The 26,914-nt window shown below is 41.1% G+C and overlaps 1 protein-coding gene across 2 annotated transcripts; it reads left to right on the top strand.

Annotated features, from left to right (window-relative positions):
- Positions 1-2,832: 2,832 nt before the first annotated feature.
- Positions 2,833-22,793, top strand: LOC140464612 (uncharacterized). Of its 2 annotated transcripts, XR_011954946.1 has the most exons (3): positions 2,833-2,934; positions 20,490-21,937; positions 22,411-22,793. XR_011954946.1 is itself a non-coding variant. In XM_072559910.1 (2 exons), exon 2 carries the CDS (start codon positions 20,593-20,595, stop codon positions 21,538-21,540), a length of 948 nt encoding a protein of 315 aa, XP_072416011.1. In that variant the 5' UTR covers positions 2,833-2,934; positions 20,490-20,592; the 3' UTR covers positions 21,541-22,793. The 2 variants fall into 2 exon arrangements, 1 of the variants encoding a protein (XP_072416011.1); XM_072559910.1 differs by having other exon boundaries at positions 20,490-22,793.
- The last annotated feature ends 4,121 nt before the right edge of the window (positions 22,794-26,914 follow it).

Below are 26,914 nucleotides of genomic sequence, written 5' to 3'. Positions count from 1 at the left end.
AGATCCTGCCAGCCCTGCCATGCATTTCCAGTTTTTTATTTATTACTGTCTACTTGGGAGTTTCTTTTACCACGAAAGTAGCATTTTGAAGGAAATTTTCCTGTAACCAATCACGCCCATGTCATACTCATGTCGCGATGTGATTGCCTTCCAGCAACATTCCGTCCATTAACCTGCCCACGCTGTCTTAGCAACGCAGCGGTGCTTTCACATAAATACTCATCGCGCACCTCACAATCATCGTTGGCTGTTCCCTGTAAGTCTCTCTTCACGTCTTACTGAGGTTGCTGTGATAGGAATTGGGTACCTGTCCAATGGCAAAACATAAACCCATTGCAATTGTCAACGGAACACCAACAGGGACAGTTGATGAACATATTACAAATGTGTAAATATATCTCACACTGTCTCCAAACCCCATTCGCATGGTCCATAATAGTGTTTGTCGGAGGGGGTGCACAGGCACACAATTTGCGCAGTTTTTCTGTAAGTCTTTGAATTTCAGGTCTATGAATGTTATAGTTCACTGAATATTCTGTGACTTCTTCGGCTCTGGTTAACGCCGTAGCCATCTTGATACATTATCGTTGCCCCGTGTTCTACTTTTGAAGAGATCAAGCACTGTGACCGCGGGCCGAATGGCCCTTTCTGTGCCAGAACACTTCAATGACACCATTCTTTGACAGGACATCGGCCCACAGACCTACCTTACCCCGCCAGAAACGTGATCAACTTCACTGCGTACCGGGTTAATGTTACCTCCGTTGGCAGATTTACACAAAGGAAAACCGTTCTCTGACGAGCTCCGGAAACGTAACAATAAAATTAAGACAAGAGACGAAGGAACGCAGTCGCTGGCGACATTTAAGTTTGCGGATTCGATCATTTTACACATCTAACATAGAATGCACAACTCATTTATTTCCACATTGGAATGAAACTGATCAAGGCGCAAGTTTTGTTTTGGGGAGGGGAGGTTATGGTTTCTCGCCATAATATCTAAGTACACGAGACAATAAAATACATTAAATCTAAATACTGTAATGAGAAACTCCAGTCATTGGTTTCAAACTGCTTCCTCCTTTGAGGTGCATGCAAGAAACGGCGTTTGTTATTAAATGGAAATTGAGTTATTTACGTCGGAATAACCGCTATACCCAGGCAACAGCCGTTCTTTCCAGACCATTCCTTGCACGAAAAACAAAAGTAATAGCAGGAGTCTAACTGAGAGGCGCTTAAACTCTGTGCTTCCAACCCCACTGGGAAAGACAGTGAAACCTGGGCGAGAAGAAAATCGCTCACTTGCTCAATGATTTATCTTGTGGGGGGTTGAACTTGTTTGGGCAGGGGTACCCGGTTGAAGAAGAAATAAAACAAACAGGCATGTGAACTGGGGTTCTATTTTTTAAAAATAAACCTTTAGAGACTGCGATCGAGGAAATTGCTATTGTACAGCTGGATCTCCCGGGCATTCATCAGCACACCTGGAGGCAACCCTTTAAAACACTAACGTTTGCGACGTCAACAAAAATACGGTAAAGAAATATGCCCCCGAAAGGGATAAAGCGAGTAGAAAACATGCAACCTCCATACGCGGACCTCTACTTGATAATGTAGCAAGTCTACAGATGGAGCTTCAAAACCTATGGATTCCGTGCTGATTTCGAATCATATTTACTGATTTCGCTCCCACCTCCTCCGCAGACAACCCCCACCCAAAGTTCCGATCACAGAGTCACGTGTCGTCTGTTTGTTCCTCCGGCTGGAACACAACTTTCCTGGTGTTGGGAGATGAGGTGACAGGGAGGACTGCGTGACTCCGGCTCTTAACTGACATCGATCTGCTTCTCTTCTTGAGCGCAATCCGAATTGTACCCAGATTGAGATCGTGCTCTCTGCAGGTCCTGATCAACAACACCATCTATTTTCTCCCTTGTTCCTTTAACCGTTGGTTTAACCTCACATACATGCATCAGAGACAGACAGGAAATAGGATGGAGGGGCAACCAGCAGATGTGACCGTGGGGGCAGTCTCCATTTAATATCATCGAAAGACAAAGGTTATACTTATGGGAACACATCGCTCACCGACATTAAGGTAAGACAGAGCGTTCGCCACTTGAAGGGTTGTGAGAGCTTGTTTCAAAAACATTGTCAGCATCCCTTGTAAATTGGAAAGCGTCATGTTATTTTTCAACATCGTTTCTTTGCTGAATTCATAGACAAGTAGAGCTGAGCGTGTTTGCTTTAATCTCGTTGCACAATTCGCAACTCCAGACTTTAAGTGGGGCCCACCACTTACAATATCGCGATGTAAAATAATGGAGAAGCTTTCAGTGGTGGGAGCTACTTAACCAGGCTTTATCTGAGAAGTTTGTAGTCCACTGACAAGTGCACATGTGGAATGATATGGGAATTCAAAAAGCAGAACATCGCCTGGACATTGCCTGTTTAAGGAAACGCAAGTCCACATTTGACTGGCTCTGGGTGTTAAGACAGAAAGTTCTGAATCTCTTTTTACTGTTGTTTGTGTGATGTCTCAAAGAATACTTTGCTACTGTGGGCACGCTCATCACTATTTCGAATCATATCTTCTTTGATCAGATTTCCCAGTTCCAAGCTATCATGACTGATGGCGACAGGAGACAATCGGCTCAGCCTCTGGGGAACGAGGATGTCCGGGTGCCGCTTACTGGCACGTCCCCGACCGACGTCGAGACTGACAATGGAGACTTGTGTAGCGGCAGCAGCGGGAATATTGCAATGGAAAATATGGAACCATTGAGCGGCAGTAGCTTCTCGGCTCAGGAGCTCGGAGCAGTGGAAACAACATCCGACCCCGCCACAGAGCAGCTCCCATACCCGGCCCTAGCGCCCGCGGTCTTCTTCTGCCTCAAACAGACAACCCGACCGCGGAGTTGGTGTCTCAAAGTGGTTTGTAACCCATATCCTTTTACACCCCCACTGTACCCCTATCCTATTTCTACTTTTGAGGAGCCAGCGCTGGTTTCCAGGCTGTTTGACGATTTAAGTGTGTTAAACTCAGGCTTCGGAATGGCAAACAAAAAACATTTGTGTTATCCCTGAAGTTTTCATTTCTTTTTCGTCCTCAAACAGAGGTGTGAAATACTTAATATCCGCTTGCATTGCTCTATTTCTCTCTGGCCACATTTCAGGAGCTGTTGCGAAGGTTGTGATCTGTACCACAGATGCCCCTGGAAATCAGAATGTGAGCTAAAGGGGCTAGCATTTTCTGCAAACTCACCAACTCTTTTATGAGTCGTGTCTAATTTGTTCTGGCATGTGTTACATCTCTCTCTTGAAAATGTACCGATGCCGAGGGAGAAACAAAATGACAAGCTAGCAGTAGGTGTTCTGGTCAATGTTCATGGAGATTTATCGCGTGCCTTTTGAGGTTGCACCTAGCAACGTGCATCAAACAACCTTCGTCAAGTACTAGTTTTATGGGTGTCAATGATGTAATGAAACCAATCGACAGAAATTCAAACAGATTTCTTACAAACACAATGCAGTGCAACAGCAACGTTCCGCGGATGTTAGAAATCTCAAATTAAAGCAGAAAATGCTGTAAACACTCAGTAGCCCTCACAGTATACAGGGCGGGAGAAACGGAGTTAAATATGGGAGACTGTAAGGGTCAATGACTTTTCGTTGGAACTGGGAGTTCTTAGAAAAAGCAAGGCAAAAGAACGAGTGTGAGGAGTTGGGCTGAAGAACTGAAGGCTGAGGAAAGCGTGAATAGTGGGTTGGAGGGATGATAATGCAAGGGAAAAAAGAGTGAGATTGGATAATACACAATGTTTATGTATAGAAGAGATGTAAATGGCAGGAGCAGCCTTATCACCAATATCCGCCGTCGAAATAGAAACCTTGCCTCCGTAAAAGCTTCCAGTTCCTTCACGCAGACTTAGTAATGATAGGATGGGCTAGCACTATTCCCTTGGGCAACCCGAAAATCCTGCATTTTAAATTCAGGATTCCATATAAGGAGACTGCAATATTCATGATACTCCACACAACAGCAAAGATGAATAGAAGAATGTGCAAGTGTAACAGCGATGCATTTTTGCATTGAGATCTTCAATGAACAAAGGTAGAACGATATTTATTTTGAAAATGTTATACTCAGTTTGAAAGGTGTCAACAATATTAGGGTACAGAGTAGCGCACTGGGAGGCCGCTAATTGATCCCCGGGTGAGTCGAACCGTGTTGGCAATGTGTGGTCAGCGTAAGGACTTTTGCATTCAGATGCACTTTGCCGGATGAGCACATTTAAATGCGCACGTTCTGTGGGACCGGCCTTTGTCCGATGTATTAAATATGTCCAGTTATGAAATTGGTTCCATCGTGCCCCTATGCCCCCGGGCACGTGGCCGGCGCGTGCGGTAAAACGGGAATCGGAAGTCACGCGGTCTGCACGCGCGGGAGAGTGACAGTTGATGTTCGTTTGTTGACAGCAAGTGATCCCTGGTAGTCCGGAAGATGCTGATTTTCTATTTTCCATCTTCATTCTCTTTGAGTGCTACTCTCCCAGAGAATGGCTAGGACTTTGCACAGAGATGTGTTGTCAGTAACAGAGTAAGTTCACCTCCCCACCCCCCAAAAGATTGTTTTAAATGTAAGGGCATTTCAACTTAATAGCTTTAGTGGGACCACGTTCCTAAATTTTATTTAGCCAATTCTGCTTTGTCATACAAGCCTCTAAGCTACCTGCATTCATCTAATTCGGACCTCTTGGGCATTTAGTTTTAGTTGTCATGGGACACACTTTATGCTAGCTAAATTCTACCAAGAGTCTGGAATTCCCTTCCCCCAGTACTCCAACGCTGTACCTCATTTTCCTGCTTTAAGACTCTCTCTAAAATCTACTTCTTTGACCAAATGTTTGGTTATCTGCCATAATTCACTTTATTTGTTATCGTTCCTGTAAAGTGCCTTGTGATGCATATTTGGCTTTAAGGTGTCACAGAGTTCCAGGTTATTTAATGACACTGCTTTTTCTAAGATTTAATTTGTACATTTGACATGATAAGTAAGCATGGTTATCTGTTGCTTGTTTGCCGATTAACCATGTCTTTTGTAAGTTTTCCGCTCAGTAGTTCAGAGCTGATTTACTATTGTTATAGCTGCAGTGCAACCAGATTTATGTGTGGCTAAATAATTCAATAATTACATATTCAGGCATATTGGACTTTTGCCCTTTAGTAGTTTCTGCGGTGATAGTGCTTTTGAAAATTATATTTAATTTACCATTGATTATCTCTCATTCCAGCATCTCCTGCTTATGTAAAGGCTTGCATGTATTTTGTCATAACAGTATATTAATTAAATACTTGCCAGATGGAATTGTACATGTCAAGCATAGATTGGAAATAGTCATTGAGTATGATAGTTCCTCATTAGTATTAGAGTTTGTTCGTACCCTTTTGAAGGTTGAAGTCCACTTCTGTAGAGATTGATTATTTGCAGGTTCTAATTTGACTTATAGCACGTGGAAAAAAATAATTAGATGCATATCTCTGGAAATTTTGATAGTTTAGCAGTAACTCAGAAGTAAGTGTGAACATTAGGATCATGGCTTCATTATTGTAGTTGCAAAGATTTTTGCTGCAGTTCATTTCTAACATCTTGGGATTAAAGCAGAAACCTAGATTCTGCATTACTGAAGGCAAACTGCAGAGTCTTTTAACTTTGGGACTTGATATGAAATGACTTTCAGAGTAACAGTCATTAAGTTGACATTGCAAAAAAGTGACAGAATTTAGTGCTCAGGCAATCCACTTTTTGCATTTCAGGCTCAGTATTGGGTGGAGTATCTTAGAAGAATGCATGCTACTGAATCCTTAGTAAAGATTGCCACAAACAAACATCCTGAAAGGAACGCAAGATCAAAAGCTGCATTCTCAAGCTGTTAAAATTAATTTGATGTTCTGATTACGAACTCATAATGTAATTAATGGTAGCTCTAAGCTACAGATTCAAAATAATGCTTCCACAAACAGTTTCACAGTATAATTGAATGACATAGGACAGACTAAGACCATTTGGCTCATCATGCCTGTAACGGTTCTTTAGCAGAGCTACCCACTTATTTGCACTGTTCTCCCAAATTCTCATAGAGCTGTAAATCTTTTCTTTTCAAGAACACATCCAGTTTCTTTTTGAAAGTTATGACTGACTCTGTTTCCATTGCCCCTTCAGTCATTGCATTCCAGACCATTACAGCTGACTGAATTTAAAAAAGAGTTTCCTTAGATTGCCACTGGTTCTTTTGCCAATCATCTAAAGTCAGTGTCCTCTAGGTACTGACCCATCTGTCACTGGATACAGTTGCCACCTTACCTGCACCATTTTTACTTCAGCAAAAATGCACTTCCACTCTCCATATTTAACTGAAGTGCCTTCTGTATGGTACCATTCTAGTAAAACCCCTCTACAGCCTCTCCAAGGCTTTGCACATTCTTACTAAAATTTGGTGCCCAGAATTGAACACAATATTTCAGTTGAGACTTAATCATTTTTAATAAAGGTTTAGCATAACTTTTTAAGTATTCTGTTAATAAAGTCAAAAGATTCCATATGTTTTTTTAATCAGCCTTCTAACTTCTCGCATTCTGAGATTTATATATGTATGTTACTTTTTTTTTGTTATATAACTCACTTTAGAATTCTAACACTTGGATGATGTTTTCTCTCCCCATTCTTTCCATCCAAATATATGAAAATCTTTCATATTTGCTACATTTTTTACTTTTGGGTCCTGGTTGAAAGTATACCCTATATAATATGCCAAGTCAAGTGATTATATACAAAAAAAAACTGGTCCTAAAATTGACCTCTCAGGAACATCACTCTTCATTTCCTTTGAGTCTGACAAACAATCATTTGCTGTTTACCATCTGGTAGTCGGTTTTGTAGTAAGGCAGTCTCTGTCCATTTAATGCATCAACTTTAATTTTGCTTACAAGCCTATTACGTTTTGCTTCATAAAATACCTTTTGGAAGTCACTCATCACACTTGTAAACCTTCACTGCAGTTTCATCAAAGAACTGAAGCACGTTCGTCAAACATAATTTTCCAATAAAAAAAACCGCTGCTAACTTTTCTTTATATACACATATTTTCCAAATACTGGTTAATTTTGTCCCTGATTATAACTTGGATGATATATGCTTCCTTTTTTATTACTTTTGTATGCTAGGAACAGATGGTGATAATGTGGTTTAGAGACTTTCCAACTCATCATTGCATTAGAGCTTGTATGCCAAGTAAATTGTTTTGTGTGTCATTTATAATCAGGGTAGCTGTATGTTGATACATTTAAATTGTTCTTTATGTTGTTAAAAAAAAACAATCTTTAACATATTCTACAGGTCAACCTGGAATATTGTATGCCATGGCAAACATATGAGCTGCTGCTAAAGAATAATACGAAGGGGATGGCATACAAATGTTTGAATTCCAATTGCACTCATAAATATGTATAATCATGTCTTAATATTTTACCTATGAGTCAAAAACTGAAGAATTTACATTAATGAAGTGAGTTGAAAGCTTTTGTTCAGAGTTCTTACAAGGAAATCTGCAAATGGATGATTTCATTTTAAATGTACAGGTTATTTTTGTATATCATAGTGTAGCTTTATCTTACATCAACATAATGGAAATGACACTAGTGTTCATCATCTTTAGTAAGTATCAATATGGGAACATTGGAATTGTAATCAGCTTGTGTATAAGTACATTTTAAAAAAAGTTTTAATGCTCCATATTTTGGAGATGTGTAATATATGGAAAATACACAGACATTTGATTGGATGTTTGACAACTGAAATTACAGTTTATCTCACAAAGACACAAGTTAAATAATGTAAGCAATCTTGATAATTTTATGATAAATTTAAATACATATAAATGACCATGGCAGCCTTCCCCCAGCCTTGTTCTCTTGGCCTTGCCAACCTCACCTCTCACACTCCTCTCCACTGTCATACCAGTCCTGCTTCTTCCATCTGAGCCCATGATCTCACCAGTTCCACTCTCCAAGATCTTGGACTTCACAGCCCAGGGCGTCACTCAGCCTGGCCTGGCAACGTCACTACCTGGGTTCCAGTCTGACCTCCTCAGCCCCACCCATTAGCTTTGTTTCCTGTTTCACTGCCTCTTGCTACCTTTGCACTCAACAATCCAACTTCTTCTGACCTTTGAGATTGCTGCAATTAATCTTCATACTACTGCTCCATTAACTAGCTGCTTCTCTCCTGTTTCTGCTAATCAGCTTACTGTGAAAAGCAGCCTGTGGTTGGAGAGATCCTAACAGAACAGAGAGATCTCAGGGTTCAGGTATATAATTCTTGAAATTTGCATCACGTATAGAAAAGATAGTTAAGAAGGCAATTAGCACGCTTGCCTTCGTTGCTCAGACTTTTGAGTTTTGGAGTTGGGATGTCATGTTGAGGTTGTACAGGACGTTGATGAGGCTGCTTCTGGAGTACCATGTACAGTTCTGGTTGCCCTGCAGTAGGAATGATATTATTAAATTGGAGAGAGTTCAGTAAAGATTTACAGGGATTGCTGGGAATTCAGTGTTTGAGTTATCAAGATAGGCTGGATAGGCTGGGACTTCTTTCTGTGGAACATAGGAGATTGAGGGGTGACTCTATAGAGGTTTATAAAATCATGAGGAGCATAGATAAGATGAATGGCAAAGGACTTTTCCTTAGGATGGGGGAGTTAAAAGCTAGGGGTATATATTTTAGGTGAGAGGAGAAAGATTTAAAAAGGACACGAGGTGTAACTTCTTTTACACAGAATGTGGTTCATATGTAGAATGAACTGCCAGATGAAATAGTGGATGCAGGTACAGTTACAACATTGAAAATACATTTGCATAAGTACATGAATAGGAAAGGTTTAGAGGGATAAGGGCCAAACACAGGCAAGTGGGACTAGTTTAGTTTGGGAACATGGTTGGCATGGACTAGCTGGACTGAAGGGTCAGTTTCCATGTTGTATGACTCTAAGACTACTTACAGGAACAACCTTTCTCTCAATTGTTAGATGTGATTGAATTTTCCTGGGCATTGTGGTGGCTTTAGGGGTGAATTCACCCACCACCTCTATGTACTTTGGGTTGATTTACATTCTTTTTCTGTTGTCTGTCTATCTTTAACAATCTGACATATAACATAGATTTCATACACTTGTAATGGCACCAAAGAAAGCCATTTGCCCTGTCAAGTTTAGGTTGACACTCTATACAGCAATGCAATCCATTCCATTTCTCCAATCTAATCATGTAGCCCTCCAAGTTTATTTCCTCAAGCGGCCATCTAGTTTCATGTAGAAAAGACTGATTACCTCCATTTCTTTCACGCTATGGGACAAGACATTTGTGGTTTTTAATGTTTACTCCTGCAAAAACTTTGAATCTCTTGTTGAAAATCTTAAATTTGTGTCCCCAGTCCTTTGTACTATCAATTAATGGGAACAATATTTCCTCAGCTACCAACTCTAAATCTTTTGTAATTTTGTACACTGCCATCAAATCTCCCCTCCTGCTCCTTTGCACCAAGGAAAATAATCCCAGCTCCTTTAACCTCCACTTAACCTAAACTGCCATATAATGTAAATGGTCTGGTGAATACTCTGTGCAGCCTGTCAATGTTCCTTAAGTTTAGTGATCAAAACTGTATCCAGTATTTTAGTTTGGCTTACCGAGTGCTTTATTAAGGTTCAGCAGAACTTCCTTCCTTTTGTACTCAGCACTTGCATTTATAAAGCATAAGGTGCCAAATGATTTGTTAAGCAATCTGTTTATACGTTCCAACACTAATATCTACAAATATCTACTCGGCTACACCTGCAGGTCCCTTTGTTGCTGCCATCTATACAACTGTGTTGCAAAGTATGTATCTTCTGTCATCCCCTCTGCCAACATCTGATTTGCATATTGAAATATACATATAACCCTTTTATCATGACATATTTCTGAGCTAACAACACATTTTTTAACTGAATTGACACTGAATCTCCTATTCCACATGCTCAATTTTCTTAACCAATCTTTTATATGGTAATTTGTCAAACATTTGCTTAAAATCTGAGGACAACATGCATTGTAGTCCTTTCCTTACCTTTCTCTGTAACTTTATCAAAGATTGCAATTAGATTACTTAAGAATTATCTACCTTTTATAAATCCTGCTGATTTTTCTTAATTAACTCAAACCATAAGGCCATAAGGAGTAGGAGCTGATGTGGGCCAGTCGACCATTGTCTGCTCTGTCATTCAATGAGATTGTGGCTAATCTGATAATCCTTTACTCCACTTTCCTGCCTTTTCCCTATAACCCTGGACTTCCTTTCTAGTTACAAATTTGTTTATGTCTGTCTTCAACAAAGTTATGATTTGGAGATGCCGGTGTTGGACTGGGGTGTACAAAGTTAAAAATCACACAACAGGTTTAATTGGAAGCACACTAGTTTTAGGAGCGACGCTCCTTCATCAGGTGATAGTGGAGGGCTCAATCCTAATACAGAATTCATAGCAAAAATTTACAGTGTGATGTAACTGAAATTTTACATTGAAAAATTGATTATCTGTTAAGCCTTTCATCTGTTAGAATACAGTGAAAGTTTCACTTCTTTCATGTGTAAATCACAAAACCTTTTTTTAAAAATGTTGCATTCTCGGGTTAGCTGTTAACAATGGTGATAGCTAGACAATATGTTGAAGGTGTTGGCCCCCTGTGTTCTCTGTCTATGCCATGATGTTTAGATTGATTCTAATCTAAAAAGTGAGATAACAGGAGTTTTACATAAATTCATACAGTTTATGAGCTCAGTTCTACATGAATGCATGCAGTTTTTGAGCAAAGTATAACGTAACCCTGCAAGTACAAATTCACCCCACAAAATATATGTGTGCATGTGGGTCTTCGTGTGTGTGTGTGTGTGTGTGTGTCTGTCTGTCTGTCTGTCTGGGTGGGGGTTGTGAATGTGAGAAAGTGTATGTGTGTGTGTGTAGTGAGTGCAGAGTGTCTTAAGTCTGTGAGGGGGTGCATGTGTGAGTGTGGGAGTGTGTGTGTCTGTAAGGGTGTGTGTGCGTGTCTGTGTGCATGTCTGTATGTGTGTCCGTGTGTATAGGAGTGCCTGTGTGTGTGTGTGAGAGTGTGTGCATAAAGGTGTCTGTGTGTGTGTATAGTGCAATGGTGGTCACCTGTAATATGATATGAACCCAAGGTCCCAGTTGAGGCCCTCCCTATGGGTACTGAACTTAGCTATCGGCCTCTGCTCGTCCACTTTTCTCTGCTGCCTGTCCCGAAGTCCACGTTGGAGGATGGTCACCCGAAGGTCCGAGGCTGAATGTCCTGGACCACTGAAGTGTCACCAAGCTGGGAGGGAACCCTCCTGTCTGTTGATTGTTGTGCGGTGCCCATTCATCCGTTGTCGTAGCCTTTGCTCGGTTTCCCCAATGTACCATGCCTCCAGGCATCCTTGCCTGCAACGTATAAGATAGACAACGTTGGCTGAGTCACATGAGTACCTGCCATGTACAAGGTCGGAGGTGTCCCTATGCGTAATGGTGGTATCTATGTCCACACTCTGACATGTCTTGCAGCATCTACTGTGACAGGGTTGTGTGGAGTTGTCCTGACAGTCGGGCAGCTTGCTCCGAACAACGATCTGTTTGAGGTTTGGCGGTTGTTCAACAAAGTTAATCACCAAGCTTCTACAACTCTTTCATGAGGAGAAGCAATCTTCCTGCATTTGCCCTGTAGACGTACCTTAGAATCTTTTTTGTTTCAATATGGTCTCCTTTCATGCTACTAAAGTATTGAACCACTCACTTTAAAAAAAATCCTTCCACACGAGATCAACATAGAGAACCTCCTCTAGACTGCCTCCAATGCCAGTATATTTTTCCTTAGAAAAGAAAAGCAAAATGGTTCACAATATTCTAATTGTAATCTAACTAGTGCTTTGTACAGTCTTAGCAAGACTTTATACTACATTTCATTTGAACCATTCAAGGTCAACGTTCCATTTGGCTTCTCTATTACCTTCAGAATTTGGATGTTAGCTTTTTTGATTTGTGCACAAAAACTTCCAAAGCTGTTTTAGCTGCAGTTTTTCACACTCTGTTTCCATTTAAATGATATTCAGTTCTTTTATACTTCCTGCCAAGGTGCATAACCCCACATTTTCCCACATTTATTCCATCTGCTAAGTTCTTCCCTACTCACCTAACTTGTCTATAGTCTGCTGCAGACATTTTGTGTCATCACAGCTATATTTATGTCTTCTGCAAAGTTGGCTACAGTACATTCATTTCATTCATCCAAGTTATTAATTTATATTGTAAACAATAGTAGCCCCAACACTAATGATTGTGGCAAATCCTGTACCCTTGCTAATATACTACTCAAAGCATCATGGGTTCTTATCTTAAGTAGCCTGTTGAGTGGTGCCTTAGCAAATGCCTTTTTGGAATATATCCTGTGTGTTACCTCTTCAAAGAACGCTAATAAATATGACAGACACAATTACCCCTTCATGAAGCCATGCCGATCCTGCTTGAATGTTATATTTTTCTAAACTCACTCCTATTACATCATTTATAACAGCTACTGTCATTTTCCCAGAACAGATGTTAAACCAGTTGGCTTCTAGTTTGCTGTTTTTTCATTCCTTCCCTTTTTGAATAAGGTGTTACTTTGGTAATTTTCTAATCATCTGGGGCTTTTCCAAAACCTAAGGATTCCTAGAACATTCCTATCAGTGCATTCATTGTTTCTGTAGCTCCTTCCTTTGATATTCTAGGATGTATCCCATCAAATTCAAGGAACTTAACAAGCTTTGGACCCATTAGTTTCACTAATACTTTTTATTATTAGGTTATTATCATTATTTACTTAGTTATTTCCTTTCTCCCTCTTGCACCTTGAATATTTAGTAGTTTTCAAATGCTTTTAGTGACTTCTGCCATGAAGGCTGATTCAAAATATTTATTCAATTCTCTGCTGTTTTCTGGTTGCCCATTATTATTTTCCCAGAATCATTGCCTGGGGGAACGGATACATGAAAATCTTAAATTTGTGTCCCCTGTCCTTTGCACTGTCAATTAATGGGAACACTTTCTCCTAATCTACCATCTCTAAATCTTGTGTAACTTCGTACACCGCCATCAAATCTCCTCTCTAGCTCCGCTGTACCAAAGAAAATAATCCCTTGACAGGGCAAATGGCTTTCTTTGGTGCCATTATGTTCACTTTGACTTCTCTTTTTTAAGAAAATTAAGGAAGTTCTTGCTGTTTGTCTTGTTTGAATTAAATTGAATTGAATTGAATTTATTGTCACGTGCACTGAAGCACAATGAAAAGCTTTGTCTTGCAAGCAATACAGGCAGATCACATAGTTAAATAGTGTAGGTAAGTAAATAATAGGTTAACAGCAGCAAAAACCAAAACACAGGAACAGGTGAATGCTAAGAGTTTGTGAGCTCATTCAGTACTCTAACAACAGTAGGGAAGAAACTGTTTCGAAACGGGCTGATGCATGTGTTCAGGCTTCTGAACCATCTCCCTGATGGTAGAGGTTGTGGAAAAACATTGCCAGGGTGGGATGGATCTTTGAGAATGCTGGCAGCCTTTCCTTGACAGCGGGCATGGTAGACGGTTTCTGTAGATGGGAGGCTGGCCTTTATGGTTGTATGGGCCAAGTTCACCACTCGCTGTAACTGTCTCCGATCTTGAATGGTGTAGTTGTCATAGCAGGTAGTGATACACCCAGACAGAATGCTCTCGATGGCAACCTATAAAAGCTGGTAAGGGTATTCGCTGTCATGCCAAATTTTCTCTGCTGCCTTCTCTGTAACCAGTGCGTCCTCATGAAGAGTCAAAGAAAGCTTATTATTGATGACCACTCCCAGGAGCTTGACACTCTCCACTCGTTCCACCTCGGTGCTGTTAATGTGTAGGGGGGCAAGAGTAACATTCCGTCGAAAGTCAATAATGAGTTCCTTGGTTTTGCTGGCATTGAGAGCGAGGTTGTTCTCAGTGCACCATTTTTCCAGGTTTTCCACCTCCCATCTGTAGTCTGTTTCGTCGCCATCTGAGATTCGACCGACTATAGTGGTGTCATCAGTGAACCTGTAAATGGCATTAGTCTGGTATTTGGTGACACAGTCATGGGTATACAGCAAGTACAGTAGGGGGCTGAGTACACCCCCCTGGGGGGCTCCAGTGTTGAGTGTTAGTGAGGATGAAATATTGTCCCCAATCTTCACTGATTGTGGCCTGTGGGTCAGGAAACTGAGGATCCAGTTGCAGAGAGTTGGGTTTAGTCCGAGATAACTAAGTTTGGTAATCAGTCTTGAGGGGATAATAGTGTTGATGGCCGAACTGTAGTCAATGAGTAGGATTCTTACGTAGCTGTTCTTGGTGTCGAGATGTTCTCGGGAGGAGTGAAGGGCAAGTGATATGGCATCTGACGTGGATGTGTTGGTCCAATAGGTAAATTGGAGTGGGTCAAGAGTAGTGGGGACATTGGAGTTGATTAATGCCATGACCAACCTTTCAAAGCACTTCATGATCACCGAAGTTAGGGCCACTGGGTCTTAGTCATGCTGCATGAGACCTCTTGGGCACAGGGATGATGTTGGCCCTCTTGAAACAGGCAGGGACAGTGGCCTGCTGCAAGCAAAGGTTGAAGATGTCAGAAAAGACCTCTGCCAGTTGATCTGTGCATGCCCTGAGTGCATGGTCTGGTACTCCGTCTGGTCCCATCGCTTTCCTTGGATTCACACGAAGGAAAGCTGATCTGACCTCTGATGCAGTGACTGTTGAGATAGGTTCATCAGTACTTGTCGGAATAGGTGTCCTACCTGCCAAAATTCTGCTCAAAGCAAGCATAGAAGGCATTGAGACGATATGGGAGGGATGTGTCAGTGTCTGCTATCTTGCACTGTCTCTTTTTAGAACCTGTAAAATCATTCAGTCCTTGCCATAGTCACTGGATGTCTGTCTGGGTTTCTAGTTTGGTCCTTGGCTGTCTTAATGGCTCTGCAAAGGTCATACTTGGATTCCTTATATTTGAATGGGTCTCCTGAGCTGAAGAACTCACGCCTGGTTTTTAGCAGGTTCTGTATGTCCTGATCCATCCCGGGTTTCCTGTTGGGGAACACTTGGATTGAGTTCCTTGGTATGCAGTCCTCCACACACTTGCTGAAAAAGTCTGTGACAGTGGTGGCATACTCGTCTAAGGTACTTGCGGACTGTTTGAACATGGCCCAATCAGCCGATTCCAGACAGTACCAGAGTTGATCTTCAGCCTCCTCCGACCAGTACTGGACCTGTATCCATGAAGGGGTCTCCTGCTTGAGCTTTTGCTTGTAAGCCGGGAGAAGAAACACTGCATTGTGGTCAGAATTACAATTTGGAGAATCAGTTTGTGGAGAGCCAAGAAATAGTAATGGAAAGAAGATCGAGGTAACGTCATAAGATCAGATCATAATGTCATAAAGCTTTACATTTGGTTTGATCATGAGAAATGAGCGTCTGAAATAAGTGTTTTAAAACTTAAATGAAAGCTATTACAAGAACACAATAATAGTTATTACATGAGATAGTAAAACAGGTTAAAAAGGAAAAACAATAGAGAAGCAATTGAAGATATTTAAGAAGATAGTTGACCACCTGTTGCTAACCAATTAAGTTCAGGATGATATAAAATTGAAATAAAACATGCACAAGGTTAGTGGTAGCCCAGAAGATTGAGTCAAAAATTAGAAATCAGAAAAAAATCAGGAAAGAAAAGGGAAAACTTGGAGTTTGAGAAAAAACCTGCAAGAAATTAAAAAGTAACTGGCAGTAAAAGCTTCCACAAGTATATAAGGAAGACAGTAGCCAAAGTTTAAAATAAAAGCTTGCACCATGAAGGGGAAATCTAGCGATTGTTACAAAAAAGACAAAATCATGGTAGCATTATTGTATTTGGCTTTACAGTAGAAGACACAGGAAGCATGCCAAAAATTATGAAAAAATAAGAGTCTAAAGGTAGGGAAGAACTTAAAACAATGATAACTAGTAAAAATGTGCTCAGAAAACTAATGGCCTTAAAATTTGTCTAGTCCCTTGGTCCTGATAGCTTGCATCCTAGAATCTTAAAAGAAATTGGTACAATTGCAACTTTTAAAAGGCATTTGGATGGGTATATGAATAGGAAGGGTTTGGAGGGATGTGGACCAGGTGCTGGCAGGTAGACTAGATTAGGTTGGGACATCTGGTCGGCATTGACGGGTCGGACCAAAGAGTCTATTTCCATGCTGGACATCTCTATGACAGTATGACTCTATAAATGTTTTACAGATATAGTAGATGCCTTAGCTATGATCTCCCAAAATTCGGTAGATTCTAGAAAATTCTAGTGGTTTGGAAAACTTCATGTTTATCAACTGTATTGATTAAAGAAAAGAGACAGAAAGCAGGAAACTGTGGGACAGTTAGTCATGGAGAAAATACGAAAAGTTGTTGTTAAGGTGATAGTAGCAGGAAATTTAGAACATCATAATGAAATTAGGAAGAGTCAGCATAGTTTTGTGATAAGGAAATATTGTATGACAAGTTTATATCAGTTATGTGAAGGTGCGACAAGTAAGCTAGGTAAAGGAGAACCAAAAGGTGTAAGGTATTTGGGATTTCCAAAAGACATTTAATAAATCACCATATAAAATATTACAGCACATCTTAAGAGCTGGTGGTGTTGGGATTTATAAATTACCAAGATCGAAAAATAGCTAACTATCAGGAAGCAGAGAGGAGGAATAAATGGATCAATTTTGGGTTTACAAGCCAACTAAGAGAATGCTGCAGAGTTCAGTCTTGGGGTCACAATCTTTTATGATCTATATCAATAAATTACATGAAGCCACAGATTGCATTGTAGATAAATTTGTTGCTGATACGGACACAGGTTGAAAAGCAAGTTGGGAGAAGGTTACAAAGGGCTGTATTTCTGCTGAGTTATGGAGACTCTCTTGAGTTATGGAGACTTTGAAAATGGTGAATATTTTTTGGCTGAGAGCCCAGAGGTCCATTAAGGTTTGACTTTGTTGAAACAGGTGCACAGGGAAAATATTGTTTCCACTATAGCTTTATTTGCCACTGGCTCAATGTTTATTTCCACAAGATAAATAACAGCTTCTCTTATTGACAGTTTATAGATCTGATTGATTGTCACTTTTATATGGTTGTAGAAACATTATTATTTTAACAAAGTTATGAATAGCTTTTTTAAAAGCATTTCCACATATGCCATTGTTACTAGCTATAGTGTTCATTGGGTTCTTTACAGTGTATAATTTGGGTGAAAAGGCATGGAAATGCTATGAATTTGCATAGAGATTATGAAGAACTATTGTGAGCGGCTAAGGGGCATGGATTGACATAGCTAGGGCTTGGATTTAAAGTGAGGCTTAGAGGACCTAATGTAAACTGGTTTTGTCACAAAACAAAATTATTTTTGAAAGCTCCTGATAATCTTCTGCCATTTTGTCCATTAACAGGCTGTAGATTATCTTTCTTATCCTATTGAAGTGAGCCTTACCAAAATTAAAATCTTAATAACTGTTTAATGTTTCTCCATTTCAGACACGGCTTTGAACGCAATATTTGTTTCATATTTATTGCAGATAATTTGATAACAGTAGTGATTGGAACCAGGTTGGCCAGGTGAACTTTGTTACGAGTTCCCTGATTGGGGTATTAACCTGGGCTAATCAGGGTGCACTAGCTGACAGATCTAAGGAATTCTCCACACTCTAGGGACTGGCTGTGAGCTAGCTTGTCAGAGTCCATGTACGTATAAAGAGTGACTTGGTGATGGATACCAGTCTCCGTGAAGTTATTTCAATAACTCAGTCTGACTAAATGACAAACCTGGTACGGTAGGCCCTCTTACTGATTGTAGGACAGGCTTTTCCAACATATGGCCTCCCAAACATTTCAAGATTCAAATAAGTGTAACTGGAGGATTTCACAATTAGCTGCTCCTTCAATCAGAAGCCATGTCTATGCAGAGGAATGGAATGTTGGAATTTGGCAAGGAGAAATGAGTCGGGTAGGCCATCAGAGGGCAGAGGAAATGGGTGTTAAGCAGGCCTTTCAAGGAGAGTGGGAATTGAGAGTTAGGTGGAGCAGTGGTGTGGGAAATGCTCATTTGTTGGGACAGGGAGGAAGAACAGGAGCTCACAAAGAGTGGTGGTTGCAGTATAAACAGAGACCAGGATAGCAGATGTGTTCAGTTGAGTGCAAGGTTGTGCTTGTACTCCTCTGGGCCCCCCATTCCTGTGCAAGCGAGTGCATGTAGCTAACTGGGTTTAGTGTGTGTGGTTGGGGGAGGGAAGGACATGGGGCTGGTTGGTGGTGGGTGAATGATTGTCTGGGAATGCTGTATTTGGGGTTAAATATCATTGTGAGGAGGTCTGTCATTGGTGAACAAGTGAGAGATATGAGGGAGTGATGGAGTTTCGGGCTGTGAGTGAGCAACAAGATTAGATTAGATTACTTACAGTATGGAAACAGGCCCTTCGGCCCAACAAGTCCACACCGCCCCGCCGAAGCGTAACCCACCCATACCCCTTTCTTATCCTCCCTACATCTACATCTACCCCTTACCATACACTACGGGCAATTTAGCATGGCCAATTCACCTGACCTGCACATCTTTGGACTGTGGGAGGAAACCGGAGCACCCGGAGGAAACCCACGCAGACACGGGGAGAACGTGCAAACTCCACACAGTCAGTTGCCTGAGGCGGGAATTGAACCCGGGTCTCTGGCGCTGTGAGGCAGCAGTGTTAACCACTGTGCCACCGTGCCGCCCAACAAGTGAGTGAGTGAATGGAGAGTGAGTGAGTGAATGGAGGGTGGGTGGATTAATGGTTGAATGAGTGACAGGAGGTGGCAGTGAATGGGAGGCAACAATGCAGGAAGATTGAAACAAGCCTGCTCTACAATAAAGTTTTGCATACCTGATTTTGCAAACACCAAGATCAGCACCTTTCTGACATCGTTCCTCCACAAATCTCTACATCTGCTACTAAAGTCTGCTCCCTCTTACTTTTCAATGCCAAATGTCGAGCATAATTCACAAAGCTTTTGCTCATCACCTTCCAATACGTGCTGTGTACTTTTAAAGTTAAGAAATTAAATACTTAGAGGAAGTAGATTGTATAATGCTCAACTAGGAGAAAGTGAGGACTGCAGATGCTGGAGATCAGAGCTGAAAAATGTGTTGCTGGAAAAGCGCAGCAGGTCAGGCAGCATCCAAGGAGCAGGAGAATGGACGTTTCGGGCATAAGCCCTTCTTCAGGAATGAGGAGGGTGTGCCAAGCAGGCTAAGATAAAAAGTAGAGAGGAGGCACATGCAGGTCCTTGGCCTCCTCCATCGCCAGACCATGGCAACACGACGCCTGGAGGAAACGCACCTCATCTTCCGCCTAGGAACCCTCCAACCACAAGGGATGAATGCAGATTTCTCCAGCTTCCTCATTTCCCCTCCCCCCACCTTATCTCAGTCCCAACCCTCGGACTCAGCACCACCTTCTTGACTTGCAATATTCTTCCTGACCTCTCCAGCCCCACCCCCTCTTCAGCCTATCACCCTCACCTTAACCTCCTTCCACCTATCGCATTCCCAGCGCCCCTCCCTAAAGTCCCTCCTCCCTACCTTTTATCTTAGCCTGCTTGCCGCACCCTCCTCATTCCTGAAGAAGGGCTTATGCCCGAAACGTCGATTCTCCTGCTCCTTGGATGCTGCCTGACCTGCTGCGCTTTTCCAGCAACACATTTTTCAGCGTGTATAATGTTCAAGGCAAGTGTGAATGTTTTTAATGCAGAAATATATTGTGTCACTGAATTAGAAATTCTAAAATAATGGATAGTTAAAGCAGAATTTGTTTTCAGTGGCTCTGATAATGCTGATGTATTGTATATTGATTTGTAAAGCAGTATAACCTCTGATTTAATAGGAGCAATGCTATGGAATATCTGTCAGTGCTCCAAACAGGTTCCTGGTACGTTATTTCCATTGCAATATTTCGTTTTCTGATTTCCAAAACCAATACTTAGGGAAGTTGCTGTGATGGTATGTTACTTATTCTTGCCAAAATTTCATATTCCTGAATTCTGTTAGACATGTGAAAGAAGCTCCTCTCAACAGCTATAGAAATTGCTTCACAAAGCATGTTTTGAGTTACCATGAAGTACTTAGAATTTTAAGCTATTGTGGGCTAAAGTGTCATACTTCCAACATTTTTGTATGTTTGCCATACCTACTTATCTTAGCAGAATACCTTTGTATGGTGAACTAGTGAGAAAAGACCAGTCACTAGATAAACACTGAATGCTGATCAATCTTTAAAAGCATTGCATTGCTGTTGTTATGTCTGAAAATGTATTTGCAGATAAAATAGGAGATGCACAAGTAGGAGAACGTAGGACACTACGGATTTCTTACAGAAACTCAACACCCACGGACCAGTCGAACTGGGAACATTCCTCGTCACAATGGATGTTTCAGCACTCTACACCAGCATCCCCCACAATGATGGCATCGCAGCAACAGCCTCAGTACTCAACACCAACAACTGCCAATCTCCAAACACCATCCAACAACTCATCCACTTTATTCTCGATCACAACGTCTTCACCTTTGACAACCAATTCTTCATTCAGACACATGGAACAGCTATGGGGACCAAATTTGCACCCCAATATGCCAACATCTTTATGCACAGGTTCGAACAAGACTTCTTCTCTACGCAGGATCTCCAACCAACATTATACACCAGGTACATTGATGACATTTTCTTCCTCTGGACCCATGGCGAGGAGTCACTGATAAAACTACACAGTGATATCAACAAGTTTCATCCCACCATCAAACTCACCATGGACTACTCTCGACTATCTGTCTCATTCTTGGACTCGTGCAGCTCCATCCAGGATGGACACCTCAGCACCACACTCTACCGCAAACCCACAGACAACCTATTAATGCTACACTTCTCCAGCTTCCACCCAAAACATATTAAAACAGCTATCCCCTATGGACAAGTCCTACGTGTACACCGGATCTGCTCAGATGAGGGGGAACGTGACGGGAACCTGGAAGTACTCAGGGATGCCCTCACAAGAACGGGGTACGATGCTCAATTCATCGACCGCCAGTTCCGACGTGCCGCAGCAAGGAACTGTAATGACCTCCTCAGGAGACAGACACGTGCTGCAACCGACAGGGTACCCTTTGTTGTTCAGTACTTCCCAGGAGCTGAAAAACTACGCCATGTTCTTTGTGACCTGCAACACATTATCAATGAGGATGAGCTCCTTGCCAAGACTTTCCCCACACCTCCACTGCTTGTCTTTAAACAACCGCCAAACCTCAAACAAATCATTGTCTGTAGCAAGCTGCCAGGCTTTCAAGACAACACCATACAACCCTGTCAACGGTAGACGCTGAAAGACTTGTCAGAGTGTGGACATGGATACCACCAATACATGTGGGGACACCTACCATGTACGTGGCAGGTACTCGTGTGACTCAGCCAATGTTGTCTATCTTATATGTTGCAGGCAAGGATGCCCTGAGGCCTGGTACATTGGGGAAACCGAGCAAAGCCTATGGCAACGGATGAATGGGCACTGCACAACTATGAACAGACAGGAGGGTTCCCTCCCAGTTGGGGAACACTTCAGCGGTCCAGGACATTCGACCTCGGACCTTTAGGTGACCATCCTTCAAGGCGGATTTCGGGACAGGCCGAAAAGTGGCCGAGCAGAGGCTGATAGCTAAGTTTCATACCCATAGAGAGGACCTCAACTGGAACCTTGGGTTCATGTCACACTACAGGTGACCACCATTGCACTATACACACACACACAGGCACTCCTATACACACACATACACACGGACACACATATATACAGACACGCACACAGACACTCACACACACCCTTACACACACCCTTACAGACACACACACTCCCACACTCACACAGGCATCAACTCAGAGACTTAGACCATTCTACACTCATGCACACACATATACACTCTCTCATTGACACTCACAACCCCCCACCCCAGACACACACACACTCTCACACTCACACATGCACCCCCTCACAGACTTAAGACACTCTACACTCACTACACACACATATATACTCTCTCTCACACTCACAACCCCCAACCCAGACAGACACACACACAGACCCACATGCACACATATGTTTTGTGGGGTGAATTGGTACTTACAGAATTATGTTGTCCTTTGATCAAAAATTGCATGAATTCATGTAAAACTCTGTTATCTCACTTTTTAGATTAGAATCAATCTAAACATCATGACATAGACAGAGAACACATGGGGCTAACACCTTCAACATATTGCTGAAAATGTGTTGCTGGAAAAGCGCAGCAGGTCAGGCAGCATCCAAGGTACAGGAGAATCGACGTTTCGGGCATGAGCCCTTCTTCCTTCTAGCTAACACCAATTGTTACAGCTAACCTGAGAATGCAACTTTTAAAAAAAGGTTTTGTGATTTACACATGAAAGAAGTGAAACTATCATGGTATTCGAACAGATAAAAAACTCAACAGACAATCAAGGTATTTTTCATTGTATAATTTCAGTTACATCACACTGTAAATTTTTGCTATAAATTCTGTGCCTTACAATTGTGTCCTCCACAATCACCACATGAAGGAGCAGTGCTCCAAAAGCTAGTGTGCTTCCAATTAAACCTGTTGGATTATAACCTGGTGTTGTGTGATTTTTAACTAAGTAGGAGCTCAACATTTTTTTCAGTATAACTTGTGCAAAATGGAGAAACCCATAAGTCTTTAAAATAATCTCCACTTTAAATAAAATGTTGCATTTAGCTAAGCATTGGCTACGTGGATACAGAAATATAAGACCTGGATTTTGTGGCCTGCTGTAAAGTGCTGACACCCACTATTGTTGAAAAATGTTTTCCAGGAAGATGCTATGATTGTTGTGATGTGGATTTCCATTTTTTGGCATGGATTTCCCCTTTTCTGACCAAAGTTTGATTCTTGCGCCAAGTCATCATCAATGCTAGACATCGAATGAAGTTGATGTCATCAAACATAAAAAAAAGCTAATCACATTCAAGTATTCCAACAAAAGACTAACTAGAAAGTATAATGCACTGATCATCTTTCACTTTTAATTAAATTTTACAGAGACTGAAGTAGATATTTTAAATAGATCTGTTATGAAATGTGAGCTTTACTGGCATTTATTGCCCATTCCTAATTGCTCTTGAGTTTAGGACATTAGATTAAAGTAATAGCCGAAGCATAAAATGTTTTTTTAAAAACACATTGAAATGGTTACAATTTGGCATTCTGGCTGTGGTGTTGTATGGGGACTTGGGGCACCTGAGTGTTAGCAGACCGAAAGGTGGATTTTGTGGCTTTGATTTTCTGATGGCAAGGACTCATGGCAGAGGTGGGAAAGTTATCTGGATGTTTCCTTTTCTTTGGATTTTAAAAATTTGGGCTTCTGCTTTTAATCCTGTCTTTCATATTCTATGATGGTGCTAGAGAATGGCGACTTTGTACACTTTTCACTGTATCCCTGTATTGCTGTACTTGAGTACATGTGACAATAAAATTTAAATACAAATTCCTATAATGTTAAGTTGAAACAGAGAGAAATCAACTTGTTGAAAAGTCCAAGTCCTTTCAACTTTTCAACAAGTTGATTTCTCTCTGTTTCACTAAGGTGATTCTTCCAGTGTTCTTTTAAACCATGTCTTCTCTTTTCAGTCCTTTGAGAATAATCCAGCACATCCTATTTGTAAGGTTCTGTCTGGTGAATCCATAGTGTAACTTTTCACAACCCCTATTTTCTTGAGCAGGTGTTCTGCCTTCACCATCCTTTGGTTGGGTAGTTAACCCCAAAAAACTCAATTACTTTTGCCTGGCAAAGCAAGGGTCCCTGCTGCGGGTCCTTTTGGATCTGACAACCTCAAACTCCCAGAGGCAATCTGCAGGGATGGATAGCTGCTTCTGCTTTTGTATCTAGATGTGAAAATTAGCACTTTAGTTTTTGTAAGACTTGCGTTGGGGCCCCTGTTCATTGAACAGATATATCACAGGCCTATCACAAAACAGAACTAGCCTGAGTCCCTCTCCACAATGCCATTTTACCTTGACTTATAAGACAGTTTCAAATATAACCATCTCATAAAGCCTCAATTCCATAATAAACCTTTCATTGGATTGGCATGATGGATCAGTGGTTAGCACTGCTGCCTCACAGCACCAGGGATCAAGGTTTGATTCTAGCCCTGGGCGACTGTGTTGAGTTTGCATGATGTCCCTCTGTTTGTGTGGGTTTCCTCCCACAGTCCAAATATGCGTAGATTAGGGAGAGTGGCCATGCTACGTTGTCCAGGGACACGCAGGCTAGGTGAGTTAGCCATGGGAAATAAAGAGTTACAGGGATGAGGGAGGTCGGTCTGGGTGGGATGCTGTTTGGAGAGTTGGTGTGGACTTGATTGGCCAAATGACCTGCTTCAGCACTGTAGTGATTCTATGTTCTATGTAATAAAATAGATAACTTTGGTCTTCTGAAAATATACAATTTGTTTTTCAGTGATGGGTTTGAACTGTAATTATGAATTTAGCACACTGTTAAAATGCAGTTACATCTCATTCAACAAGATCAGACTAATGGTGTCAAAAGACAGGCTGTCATTAGTTCAGTAATTTTTAATTGACTGCAATTGGCAGGGTCTTTAACAGTGCATCCTGTGGAGAGACATGGAATTGTTCACAACAACATTGGATTTCTGCATTCATCTGCATATGTACAGACTTGAGAAGTTACTGTCAGTTTCAGAGCAGTAATGACAGAGTGACAATAAATTTACAGCCATTATTACCACAAGATCTAGACAATAGTATTGGTAGATGAATTAGTAGGATTGAAATAGAGAGCAGATTTGCCTTTGTTCTGTTGCAGTCAACTTTACATATTTTTTAAGTAGAATTAATCTGAAAAATGTGCAGAATACATGATTAAAGTGCCTGAGATATACTTAAAATGGAAGGGCAAATATACCATCAAAAGATAAAAATTATAGGGACTATTGCTCATGGCTCATGTTACCTTGAAAGTAGTAAATGTTTCATATTTCCAAAATATTTATACTGTTGAGAAATGTTAAGAAGGTATTTTGGTTCATAACCCATCTATTTCTAAATGTTTTTATGTGTATACACTACATGTTTAATTTAATGTGTGCATATATGTATGTCTGTGTTTCTCACCTGTTTCCTCTGCTTTAACTTCTACCTCAATCTTGCACCTCCCTATCATTTTTCTCTTATTTCCCTCTCCTTATTCCATTCATCGCTTCTTGCCTTCTTCTCCTCCATCATCTCTCGCTTTCCCTCCATACTATCTCTTTTTCCGTCAAAGTTTCTCCCTTCTCCCCTCACTGACTCTCTCCCCACCTCAGCTAAACATGTCAGCTTCATTTTTTTAACCTTTATTCTTTTTATTTAAATTGTCAAAATTGTTATCTTACAATAGAATTTCCAAACTGTTTCCTTTCTTTCATAGACTTTTCTACTTCCTCTCTAGTCCTATGGACCTGAGTTCTCATCACAACACAATCAAGAAACAATCTAGGATATTCTTCCTGGAACATTTCAGTTTCTGTTACTTCCATTGGTTGTTCCATCACCCTTGGTGAGGTCAAAAGTTTTAAATTAGATAGGTTGTTTCCAAGATAAAAATCAATTCCTTCTGTAGGAATTTGTTTCATTACTTCAAATACAACTTCTCCATTTTCTAAGTCACTCTCTAACCTAATTTTAAAATAGGATTAGTTTATAATGCTCATATATATACTTCTAATTAATATTTTCTCTTCCATTAATGCCTCTGGATTATGTTAATGATTGGGTAAAGGAATTCCTTTGTTACCTTTTGCCATTAGGGATGCTCCTAATAAGTCCACAGGATTCAGTTTTAACTGCTAGACAGCATGAAGAGAAGTCACAATTTTCTTTTTTATGTAAACGATATTCTCTTCCTGATTGTTTCTTGGACTTTAGTAAAGCCTTTGATAAGTAGTAAAGTCACACGGTATACTAATCAGTAAAGTTACATCATATGAGATTCAGGGTGAGCTTGCTAATTAACTACACAATTGGCTTGATGGTAGGAGATGGAGGGTGGTGGTGGAGGGTTGAATTTGCGGTAAGACTGTTTGTTCTAACTTTTGCATTACTGCTTCTGCTTCACCTCTATCGACAAAACCCAAGCCAGAGAAACAATAGCCAACCTGCTGGACAAACATAACAGACAACAGGATGTTGAACCTATCAACAAAGACCGCATACTTAAACTACTGGACCTGTGCCCCACAGCACACTTCACATTTAACAACCAGATATACGAACAAGTCAACGGAACACCCATGGGCTCACCGATCTCTGGACTCATAGCAGAAGCAGTAATGCAAAAGTTAGAACAAACAGTTTTACCGCAAATTCAACCCAAACTCTGGGTCAGATATGTGGATGACACCTTTGTAATAATTAAAAACACAGAAATAGAGAACACACACCAGATCATCAACGCCACACTCCCAGGAATCCGATTCACTAGAGAGGAAGAAAAGGACAACCAACTCCCATTCCTAGACGTGATGGTACAGAGACACCGAACGGAGAATTCACCACAAAGGTTTACAGGAAAGCCACACACACAGACCAAGTCCTAAACTATGAAAGCAACCACCCCAACACACACAAACGAAGTTGCATCAAGACACTATTCAAAAG

Source organism: Chiloscyllium punctatum, chromosome 40 (assembly GCF_047496795.1).
Source record: "Chiloscyllium punctatum isolate Juve2018m chromosome 40, sChiPun1.3, whole genome shotgun sequence".
Lineage (NCBI taxonomy): Eukaryota > Metazoa > Chordata > Chondrichthyes > Orectolobiformes > Hemiscylliidae > Chiloscyllium > Chiloscyllium punctatum.
The sequence above is the reverse complement of the archived record's forward strand: the minus strand, read 5'-3'. Positions and strand labels throughout refer to the sequence as shown.